Raw genomic sequence first — 12,594 nt, 5'->3', positions numbered from 1 at the left:
AGACGAAAAAATAATAAAAAAAAAAAAAGATAAGTAGTTTGGAACGGAATACTAAAAAATAAATAAGTAGTAATCATGATGTCAGAATATTATTATTGTTCATTTGAGGTTTATATTTTATTTTATGTTTTATTATAGATAAATGGTCAATATCAATTAATAAACGTTTATCTAGCTGCCTAATTTTTTGGATAATTGTGGAAGGGACATGTGGATTTTCCACTTGTCACAATTTGCTACAATTAAGGTGGTAATCACATGTCAGCTTTTTTAAACTCTCTTTTATATAAATATATAGATATAGATATGTTATAAGAGTTGAATTTCTAGTTTTAGTTGTTTAGGTGTTCTTTTTGTAGATATGTGTTTGTGTTATGGTTTTGGACATATGATGCCAATAGTTTACAAGTAAAAGGATATGTATAAAATTTCAAAGGGCACAAAACGTAATACTTTATGCTTAATTTTCTTGACAGCACAAAAATCACATGCACGTGTTATAACCAAACAATATTACTATATGATACACTATAATCAAATAGAATCATGTGTCCAAAAATGAAAATATAACAACTCACCCAGATTGTACAACAACAAAATACAACACATCAACAGATCAAACTACACAAAATGTTACAAAAAAGATATCAACTTTCATCCCAGACTATGAAAACTTATACTCAATTGTAGATGTCACACTCAAATCGGAAGTGTAAAAATAATTTACGAACTGTTATCATTATGGTCTGGTCCTTGGAGCTCCTCCTCATGAACCATGGGTGTACAACCCGAGCTAGCTTGTGGAAAAACCTGTGAACCTGAGCTAGCTTGTTGTTCGGAAACCAAGCTCGTAAGACCATTTTGTTTCATATATGTCTCTAACGGCTGATTTGCAGCTTGAAGAAGACTCATCATGCTTAGATGGCTTGTACCTGCTGCATTATTGTCTTGTACACGAAGAGGATGGATGTTCAAGTCTAATTGTGACTTGCTCAAAAATCTTGACTCATTGACTTGCAACTCGTTTTTGAGGCCGAAATTTAACTGATTTTTTTCAGCTATTTCTGCTTCACGTTCTGATTGGCGTTGCTGCTTGCGCAACATTAACGTTTTGAATCGGCGTTTAACTGTCATGCATACATTGCAAGTACAATTGGGCTTGTGCTTGCCTTTGCCGCTAGGAGGTTGACTGCAAACTATGCAGGAGCAACCTGGGCGGTGCCTTGGGTGTTTAGTGGTGGCTGCAGTCGATGGCTCGGTTTGATTGGGCCCACTTGCACCCTGCTCTTGGTTTGGCCCATGGCCCACTGAATTTTTCCACTTGTGAAACTCTAACCAGGTCAGGTAAAAACATCCATTAGTTTAAGAATTTAAGATGTAATGATCATGGGTAAACTAGATCCTGAAGGATGCAAAATGGGCGGGTTCAGTAACATGTCAAAATCATCATACCTTTAACCATCCCAAGAAGTTGCTCTAGTTCTCTAGGGTTTAGTTCATCCGGTGCAAGACAGGCAGCCCTAAGAATACATTTAACTAGTCGTTAAAAACTACATTTATTACCTAACGAGAACGTTATATAATTGTTCAAATCGAGTAGCATATTGTATACCTGCTCTGATCCCATATATTATCTTGACATGTCCATTTTGCAGGGAGAATAAAATCAGCAGGTAGCCTTCGCCATTTTGAACAGTTATCACATTGACCCCATTGTTCTTGCTCCCTAAAACATCAATCTTGACTTTTTAAGTCAACACTTGCTAACAATCACATATAATCAATATAATTTTTTCAACACGAAGTAACAATCCTTACCCGGATAACTGGACAGTGAATATACTCTCCTTGCCAAAAACAGGAGGTTCCTACAAAAGATACACACAAATTAACAATCTTTTTCATATATTATATATTATTATATAATATAATATAATATAATATTCAAACAAAAATGACCTACTTCATATTCTTCGAATTCGTGTTCCTCGATGGTGACGGTACTTGGCTGCGTAGTAACGGGTGGTAACAACATATCTTGTAATTCTTCCCATGTATATTTCAAGTCCAATGCATCTTGACTTTCGATAAGCAACCTTTTACTTTTCGAACCAATATTTCTACTTCTTTTTTTGTCCGGTTGGAATGAAGAATCAACCTTTGACTTAGCATGCCAGCTGGCATCTCCAATAGTCAAGTTCATATTTCTTGATAACGAATCTATATGTGAATCTGTGTTTCTCTTTAGTGACTGAAGAACGTTAGAATAATCACTCATATTTGAAACATTCCCCATAGTATGCATACGAGGATCCTGTTATAAATGCATTAATTAACACTGCATTCCGAAACTAAAATCTGCTTGACAAGTAAAATACGGTGTGTTACCTGAAGAGGCGTATTAACTACGGCTTTTCGGGAGCCAATAAGGAGCTTTCCGTCGGGTTCCATACGACTGAATGTCACTGAGAAAGTAAACATAATATTAAATGAAAACTAACAGGGTGATTATGGTAATTTAAGGAGGGTGTTTTGGGTATAAAATTAATACCTGTATCCCCGGCTTTTAACTGCATAGATTGTATGCATGGAGTGACACCTTCTAGAACATACATTCGGCTGTTGTTATTCGGCCAAAATCTGAACTGAAACAGCCATTCTTTGCCTTTTACATCTTGAATTCGCAATGGTATCCCCTCGGGTTGAGATATAGGCGGAAAATATGCCTGAAATGTAGTTAAAAACATTTACTTATATAAAGATAAAATGCAAAAGTTTATAATGCTAATGATGTACACTTACTTCGGCACATGCTTTTGGAAGAACCAAACGACCTATTCGACCCGCATCGCTGGCGCTTAGAACCTTCTCAAAAAGTGGAACAATTGTTGAATTTGATCTTGAATAAGAATGATTAAGGAAGTTGTCACATATTATTAGATAAAACAATCGTTTGCTCATTTCTTAGAGTTCAACAAATAAGTAACATATTAGATAAAATTTATCAAAATAATATTCTAATTGCTTTCTACAACAAAAACTACTTTGAAAAAACAAAAAAAATGGAGTTGGGAAACACTTTGGGTGACTTCTGAGACCGTCAACCCATTTAACACAATAAGTGTTAAATTTAACCCAAATCGACACACTTTTAATAACAGACATGCATAGTTAACAGAAGGAAAAAATAGTTTATAAGGATACTCTCCAGATATCTGCTGTAATTCTTGTTCAGTAATTCTGGGCCAATAACGAGGAAGCAACTGATTTTTTATCCGTCCCTCAACGGGCGGGCGGGCAACCCGTATTTGATTCATATTAGCATTTGGGTCAAATCGTTGGGGAAGAATTGGTTTGGGCACATTGGGCAGAATATGGCGAGATAGTTGCATTTGTGGAATTGGGTATTGTTGTTGTTGTTGTTGTAATTGCATTTGTGGGGATGTAGAAGACGCCAAACCCATCGTTAAGTCGGTTTCTACAAGTGATCCATTAAAGGTTGAAGTTGATGTCGGGTTGGTCTGAATGTCTCCTTTAAGGGGAACAAATTCTTCATGTTCAATTTGAGATGTCGATGCATCATCATTATCAGACAACCGTTTCAACATTATTATAGACGAGGATTGAACTTCTCCAACACTATTTTCAACAGAAATGCCACATTCATCAGGCCTTATCCTCACTTATACTCTGCATAAAATACAACAAACATATGTATAACTTCAATGTGTCATTTTACACAACTATTTAAACAGCTCGATGATAGCACTAGACGCAATGAATCGACAATGTAGTCTCTGCAGTAACAACAACAATACCCAATCCCGCGCCTGCGAGGTATGGGGAGGTAAGATGTAGACAATCCTTCCTCTACCCTAAACTAGAAGAGGAGTCGTTTCTGTTACCACGAGTCGAGAGAATTCTCCACCCACGGGAAAGGAAATTCATCCCCCTCTCTACTCCAGGGTAGAGAGATTGCTTCCGTGAGGACCTCCGGCTAAAAAAAGACTTTTTTTTTTTTTTAAATTTAAAACTAAAAAATAGAAATTAAAAAATAAATTAAAAAATACAAAGATAAATAAAAAATAATAATAAAAATAATAAAATATATAGATAAATATATAGATAAAAAAAAGGGGGGACGCCATGAAAATGGTAGAATCAGATTTTCATGGGGTTTAAAGCATGCCTAAGAATCAATTTAGGCTCTGAGCGGCAGTCAAGACGCCACTAAAACGACGCTTGTCGTTGCCTCAATAAATAGAGCCAAAAGACCTTGTGGACAGCAACTCGAGGGCATGCCGGGTGGAAGTTGTTGCGCAAGCAAAGAGCCAACCACCCTTAGCAAACCAAAAACCACTCATGCACCTTTACGGTAGACACCCCCGAAACCACCCAACTAAAAGGAACCAACCAAGCTCTAGAGCAAGGGAAGTCGTCCTCAGCCATAATGGTCCCAGGATGCACCAAGCGATGCGAATCACCTGATCATACATACATGCATACATACGTACATACATACACACATACCTAAACCTACATACACACCAGGCATACCTACGTATATACATGAGACATACCTACGTACAAGCATGAAACATACCTACGTACATACATACATGCATAAAGCCACACATACAACCATACATACATAGCATAAACACCAAGTCCTACATAAACCTATTAGCAAAACATACATACATGAGTGAATATACCACACCTGCAGACAAGTAAAAAACAAGCATACATACATACCTACCTACAAATATACATACATAAAAAACAAACTCACATACAAAAACGTGTGTAACTGCATCACACCTTCATTACAAAACCTACATGCATGCATACATACATACAAACATACAAGAACCTACGTGCATACGTACAAACAACCAAGCAAGCATGCATACATCCAAAACCAAAGATACCAAAAACATACTCATTTAATAATATTAGTATCAGTACATAAAACTAATAAAAACGATAGTAATAGTAATACAAATAATAGTAATAATAATAGTTCATATAAATATTAATAGTAATAAATATTTGTAATACAAATACTAATACCCTAATAATTAATAATAGTGACAAAAAAATAATAATAATAACAATAACAATACTAATAATTGTAATAGTAAGAATAATAACAGTAATAGCAGTAATAACAGTAATAGCAGTAATAACAGTAATAACAGTAACAATAACAATAACAATAACAATAACAATAATAATAATAAAAGTAGCCCTACTCAACTATTCTTATTCTAGCCCTCCACGCATCCCTATCAGAAGTCATGTCCTCGGTCAACGAAAGCTCCCTCATGTCGAGTCTTAGTCTATCCATCCACCTACGAGTAGGTCTACCCCTTCTCCTTACACCATCTACCGTGAGTGCCTCAACTCTCCTAACCGGGGCAATACGTGGTCGTCTCATCACATGCCCAAACCAACGAAGTCGTTCTTCTCTTAGCTTGTCGATGATGCTACTGACTCCAAGTTTTTCCCTAAACACACCATTTGGGATCATATCTAGCATGGTTTTACCACACGTCCACCTAAGCATCCTCATTTCTGCCACCTCCATCCTTCTCTCTTGGGCCTTCGTCATTGGCCAACATTCTGATCCGTACAACATGGCAGGTCTGATTGCCACCTTGAGGAATTTTCCTTTCAATTTGAGTGGTATCTTCTTGTCGCACAAGACCCCTTTCGCTGCTCTCCACTTCAACCAACCTACCTTAATACGATGAGTCACGTCCTCATCTATCCTCCCTGATTTGTGGAGGACCGAGCCTAGATATCTAAACGATTCTTGTGGGTGCAAGATCTGGTCCCCAATGCTGATGTTCCCTCCAACATTTAGTTCATCATCAGTCCTACCGAATTCGCAACTAAGATATTCCGTCTTTTGTCTACTGATCCGTAGCCCATTTTGTTCTAAGGCTTCCCTCCATTGTTCCAGCCTTCTATTAAGCTCATCCTTTGTTTCTGATACAAGCACGATATCATCGGCAAAAATCAGACACCAAGGGATGTTCTCTTGTATTCCTCGATACAGCTCGTCGAGGATCAAAGCAAAAAGGAAAGGACTAAGGGCCGATCCCTGGTGCAACCCTACTTCTATCGGGAAATACTCTGTGTTTCCCACAGGCGTCCGAACGCAGGCCTTCGCCCCATCGTACATATCCATAATAGCTCTAATATATCTACTTGGGATACCCCTAACGTTAAGGGTCTTCCAAATCAACTTTCGCGGTACGCAATCATAGGCCTTTTCCAAGTCTAAGAAGACCATCTCTAGACCCTTTTGTTTCTCCCTATACTTCTCCATAACGCTTCTTAAAATATGAATTGCCTCCATCGAAGAGCGCCCTGGCATGAAACCAAATTGGTTTTCGGAAACCGTAGTTTCGCGTCGGAGTCTAGTCTCAATCACTCTCTCCCAAAGCTTCATAGTATGGCTAAGTAATTTTATGCCTCTATAATTACCACATATTTGGGCATCCCCTTTATTTTTGTAAATGGAGATAATCTCGCTGAGTCTCCATTCCGTAGGCATTTTATAACTTCTAAGCGTCTTATTGTAGTCTCTGCAGTAAGATAATATATTACACCATTTAAACTATAGCATCCAAAAAACGCAAACAATTATCATTGTTATGTAAAACCTTACCTTGCCGCGTAAATTACACTCCCTCTAACCAGAGTTTCAAAGGTGGAAGATCTCACAAAATCCTACTTGTTCAATAGCAGTACTAGAACAATACAAAAATCACATCTTATTATAGGTTTGCAAAATTTACAACAAAAAATAAGAAAAATGCTAGATAGCGACCAGAAAGTTCTCTTTAAATCAAAAGGTTATTATTTTTAAGGATGGGAAGTTATATATTCCACGCGTTACAAATGCGGTAATGCCTCTAAAACAAACAACTTTCTATGTAAAAGAAAACATATGACTTTAAATATATGTATGCTTATGTTTTCAAACTTATTATGAATATTGGACTAACGTTCAGGAACAGAAGTAGTTATAATAGACATATTGATCCACAAAACGTTTATAACAGGCAACACTGATCAGTCCACACACTAAATTAAAAGCATGAAAATGTTTAGACTGACTCAACTACCCACAACCATCTCTAGATCAACTGCAAATGATTATATTTATTAAGAAATACAAAGAGTGGGATTGAGTATTGTCGTTGTTGCTTAAGAAAGACAAAATCTTTAGTTAAAACCATGCCGCATAATATATTTCTACAAAAAGTTTCAAATGAAACTAAAACTACAATGTAAGATCAACTGCAAATGATTATATTTATTAAGAAATACAAAGGGTGGGATTGAGTATTGTCGTTGTTGCTTAAGAAAGACAAAATCTTTAGTTAAAACCATGCCGCATAATATATTTCTACAAAAAGTTTCAAATGAAACTAAAACTACAATGTAAGATCAACTGCAAATGATTATATTTATTAAGAAATACAAAGGGTGGGATTGAGTATTGTCGTTGTTGCTTAAGAAAGACAAAATCTTTAGTTAAAACCATGCCGCATAATATATTTCTACAAAAAGTTTCAAATGAAACTAAAACTACAATGTAACAGTGTCACATGTAAAAGAAGAAAATTTGTATTTTGTATTAAACAAAATAATAAAATCTAATTTCTAAGAATAAAGTAGAAAAATCAAAAGAGATCTGTAATTACCCATAATCGAAACAAAGTTTAGTAGAGTCACCAGATCGCAAGTTTCAACATTTTTCTATTAAAACCATCACCAGCTGCTATTCAAATCAGCTCAGCTTAACTCATTCAAGCAAATTCGAGACTTCATCTGTAAACCATCGAAACCCAATCCAAATTAGTTAAATCTTATTTAACAAAATCAATCAAATTAAATTAATTCACAGAAATAATTCACCAATTAACAAACTGAAACACTCCAATTCAATAAATTACACTGATTTGATTTTTGAATATTATAAACAAGATTCTGCAAAACCTCAGTAACCCTAATCCCTAATAAGCTAAAAAACTAATTTATAACAAAATCAATCAAATTAACTAATTTACAGAAGTAATTGACTAGCTTAACAAACTAGATCACTCCAATTCACATAAATCAAACTGATTTTATCAACTAATTGTATTGAAATAAAGATGGTGTATTTAGAGTTAAAGAAACTTACTTTAGTATTTGACCTTTTCAAAGTCAGAGTTTGAGGGGTTGAATTGGTGTGGGTTTTTGAAGTTTAGTTTGATGGTTAATTAGTTTTGTAGTTGGTCGGAAAATGGAATTTGCCGGACGACGGTTTTGTTGGTTTGGAAGTGTTGTTTTTATTTATTTATTTATTTATTTATGAAAAAATATAGAAAAGCTACATGCTTTTTGCTTTGCTTTGCTTAAAAGAAAACACGAAAAAGAGAAAACACGAGTTGCATGCACGACGCTTTACGGCACAGCAAAACCAACCACACGAACCATGTAACGTTTATCTATTTGATGTTTTTGTCTACCAACCCACTTTCAACTAGTTTTGGGGATTTTATTTTACTAGAAAATAAAGTGCAAATATTCTTTTTAAATTTATAGGAGTGCTAATGGTAATGTTAATATGCTAATGTTAATGTTAATTATACAAAGAGATTACACACGTCTTGGTACGGTAAATATTTTTTGATAAACGTTATTCAAGTGGTTAAGTGGTTGAGATGTATCAAACATTGCACCGAAAAATCGTTTGTAACAAAATTTGGTTCCATTATATATATTAAACAATCTTTCAATATGCTATAATTATTGTATACACCAATCAAGAATTGGTACAAATCTTTTACGTAGTATAAGATAAATAAAATTGTAAAAACTTTTAAAAAGCATATAGTGATATAGATAACCCTCACGTTGATGCGAAGAATAATTTCGGCATATGCTATAAACATTATTTCAGTAATAAAGATAACTCGTGCATTGCAGCGAGAAATCATTTGTAGCAATACATGGTTCCGTTTTATACATCAAATACTATTTAAGTAATATGCTCTTATAGTCACAACAAACATAATACAATGCTAAACGTAGTCTTAATGGCGGTTTATGTACGATTATGTATGTATGTATGAAGGTTTATGTATGTATGTATGTATGTATGTATGTATGTATGTATGTATGTATGTATGTATGTATGTATGTATGTATGTATGTATGTAGGTAGGTATGCTTTTGTTTAGTCTATGTATATACATTTATGTGTGTCTATGTATGTGTTTCCGTATATTTATATTGGTGTCTATATATGCTTATCGTTTACATTTGGTGTAGTTGTTCATGTTTTTCTTCTTCTTGTGCACCGTATAACACACTCAGGTACGTTCTTTTCCTTTTTATATTACTTATTTATTTATTTTATTACATTGGGCTAGAGGTCCTCACAGAAGCAATCTCTCGACTATGGAGTAGGGAGGGGGATGACTTTCTTCTCCTGTGGGTGGAGAATTGATTTTCTCTACACGTGGGTGGAGAGACGACTTCTCTTCTATTCTGGGGTAGAGGAAAGATTGTCTGCATACTACATACCACCTCCCCCATACCCTGCGAACGCGGGATTGGGTATCATTGTTATTGTTGTTATTGTAAACTTAGTTGAATTAATTGTAAGGTATAAATATCCTCCTTTAATACCAACTTTCCTTATTTGAATTTGATAACTATATTTATTCTTGACAACTTGAGTTACAAAGAATTAAATTATATATAGAATGTTTAAGCGTAGCATTAGAGTTATGTTTATCATTTTTCATAAGGTAAACATCATTGTCTTTGTCTTGAACAGAAAATGAACATTGTAAAAAAATAAAAAAAATAAAAAAAAAACTCATACCAAACTCAAATGTCATAATAAGGGAACCCTTTTCTAAATGAAATTAAAAAAAATTAGGTGGTCGTTTCCTAATGTTTGTATCATATTTCGTGTCACTAATATTATTTTCTGACTTGCTTGGTCAATCAAGTATTGTAAATTACGTGATTGAACATTTTCAGTAACAATCGTTATAACACCTCATTAATTGCTAACGTGTGCTTAGCACGTGAAGGTAATTTTGTCATGAAAAGATTACGTCGTTGACCTTTTATGTTTGTCATATATTGCACAATAGCCATTTATGTTAATTTTTGGCGCGGTTGGTCACCAAACTATGTCATTGCTTCAATGTTAGTCTCTCACTTTAACGCGTGATAACTTTTTCGGTTAAGCCTCATCACGTGGCTTACATGTGAGGGCATTGTTATCTTTTTATTACTTCCTTTATCATTTAGCCCACTTTCCACTTTCCGTTCATCTTAAAAAATCATAAACCCTAAATTAACAATTTACGATTTTAAAAAACTTACAATTCCACAAACCTACAGATCACAATACCATAAATCTAGATCACAACACCATAAAATCTTCAATGAATCGATTAATCAAGTTTATATATTATATGTTAAACACCAATTTATTCCATACCTAAATCTTTAACGAACCTACAATGGTAACCACTGCCATAACCTGGAACTCCTTGAACTGTGCGAGAGAGCTGCCGCCGATAGTGATTCTACCTGTGGTCTACATGTTCCGGTCAACGGTGATTCTGCTGGTGTGCAACTCATTTCTTCCATTTTTATGTAGTAATCTACTAGTTGCAATAAATCAATTTTAACCACCATAGACATAAAACATGCAAATTTAATAACCCTACAACGGCTACCAGCAGCTATTAATTTAATTATACGGTGGTCGCTTCACCGATTTATTTTTCAGTGGTAGCTTGAAGATCTGAAAAAAAGATATGTATTTATAAAGCGCTAGATCTCGGCAGATACATTTATACATTTGAATGAGTTCTAGACAACTTGGGGATTTCTCGGGGAGAACTTTGATGTTGACTAACATTGACTTTTAAATATATACACAATACATTTTTAAATAGAGTAGAGAGTTAGTTTGGTATGTATAAGGTACTAAAAGTTAAATTCAAATAAAAATCGCACCTCTCACTCAGCTGACCAAGTTTTTTCCCGATTTATGATTTTTTCGATTTTTGGGCGGTTAGACTGATTGTGTGGCCGAGTCTGGGCCTGAGAACTCGACAACCATCTAAAACCAAGAACTCCCCAAGTTCTCGGCCGATTTGGCCGATTTATGCAACGATGATGGTTACAACGACGATGTTTTTTTTTTGCGTATAGCAAAGGTTCTTTTTAGATACTCTGGTGTGGTTGTTACTAAGATTTTACGAAATAGTAATATATTTGAGGGTGGGGTTAGTGCTATTTGGGTTGTCCAATTGTGATCAACTAGAAAAAAATTGATGATTTAGAGTATGGTTTAAAATTTAGGTTAGATATTGTTTGGTGATATTTATGTTTAATTTTTGTTGTTTGATTTGCGTGTTTGATTTTGTAGAGATAAAGTTATAAAGGTGTTCTTGAAATTAGTAGTGAGGAAGGTAATTTGAAAATGAAGATCTTCTTTCAGATGAAGATGAAGATGTTCTTGAAAATATGAAAGGAAGGATGTGATTGGATAAAATGACAGATGTACCCTCATGAGCGTGGCATGTGATAAGACTCAACAGAAAAAAATTAATAGCCGTTAGGACGGGTATTAATATTATTTATGTGTTCTTCATCATCTTCATCATATTTAAACTACGAAACATTTGCATAGTTGGGTGACCAACCGCGTCAAAAATAAACATGAATGGATGCCATGCAATTTTTGACAAACATGAGGGACCAACAGCGTAATTTTTTCATTTGTCATTTACACTCTCTTCCTCTTTCTCTATCATTTTCTTTCTTCACATCTTCATTCTTTTACGATGTGTCCTCGAGTTTACATATTGGTCAAATATCAGTCGACTTTGCAATGATATGTATGAAATTCTCCCTTTAACATATGTTCGAGGCATATTGATTTGAATCCTTAATCTAAGTTGAGATGTAAGGGATAAATCTCAGCCCTTAAATCAATTGCAGATGATTTCTCATCACCTTCAAATTGTGGGGAACTGCAACAGTACGTTCATGTTCTTCATCACCTTCAATTTGTAATTTGTGAATTCTTCTCATGATGATCCTTACAATGAATTGAGCCGAAATACATGATCTATATCATAATCCTAAACCTCGTTCATCATCAAAATAAATCAACAACAAGATATATGAAGCTATTTGATTCGTGTTCTTCGTTCTTTGAAAAGTCAAGGCGATTAGGTCTCCGGAATAATCAGGAACGATTTGAGGAAATGTGAAAATGTAGAAGTGTTCACAATCTCATCATGAAACTATCTGCAAAATCTCAGTTCCTAAATCGAAGCAATGAATTCGAATTTCAAGGTCAAAGATTCGAGAAAAAGTCAACTGTTTGTGTTCATCATTAAATTCATGAATTATGTGATGATTTAGCTTTAGTTAATGATTCACGAGTGTTTATGGATTGATTTTGAACAACTTTGATGAAGGAATCACAACTTGAAATTTTTTTTTTTAAATGCACAACTTGAAAGTGTTTGATTCGAAAAATCACTCTTG

The 12,594-nt window shown here is 34.7% G+C and overlaps 1 protein-coding gene across 3 annotated transcripts; it reads right to left on the bottom strand.

Moving 5' to 3' along the window:
* Positions 1-494: 494 nt before the first annotated feature.
* Positions 495-8,382, bottom strand: LOC139900820 (B3 domain-containing protein Os07g0679700-like). 3 transcript variants are annotated; one of them, XM_071883574.1, is made up of 13 exons: positions 8,204-8,382; positions 7,722-7,848; positions 6,680-6,761; positions 6,496-6,596; positions 3,205-3,690; positions 2,803-2,899; positions 2,552-2,726; positions 2,389-2,465; positions 1,964-2,314; positions 1,819-1,868; positions 1,613-1,726; positions 1,453-1,520; positions 495-1,331 (listed from the first exon to the last, which is right to left on the bottom strand). In XM_071883574.1, the coding sequence occupies exons 5-13, from the start codon at positions 3,606-3,608 to the stop codon at positions 724-726; spliced, it is 1,944 nt and encodes a 647-aa protein (XP_071739675.1). In that variant the 5' UTR covers positions 3,609-3,690; positions 6,496-6,596; positions 6,680-6,761; positions 7,722-7,848; positions 8,204-8,382; the 3' UTR covers positions 495-723. The 3 variants fall into 3 exon arrangements, with proteins under 3 accessions (XP_071739675.1, XP_071739674.1, XP_071739676.1); XM_071883573.1 differs by lacking the exon at positions 6,496-6,596; XM_071883575.1 differs by lacking the exons at positions 6,496-6,596; positions 6,680-6,761.
* Positions 8,383-12,594: the final 4,212 nt, after the last annotated feature.

Source organism: Rutidosis leptorrhynchoides, chromosome 3 (assembly GCF_046630445.1).
Source record: "Rutidosis leptorrhynchoides isolate AG116_Rl617_1_P2 chromosome 3, CSIRO_AGI_Rlap_v1, whole genome shotgun sequence".
Lineage (NCBI taxonomy): Eukaryota > Viridiplantae > Streptophyta > Magnoliopsida > Asterales > Asteraceae > Rutidosis > Rutidosis leptorrhynchoides.
Note: the sequence above shows the minus strand (reverse complement) of the source record. Positions and strands in the feature narration are given on the sequence as shown.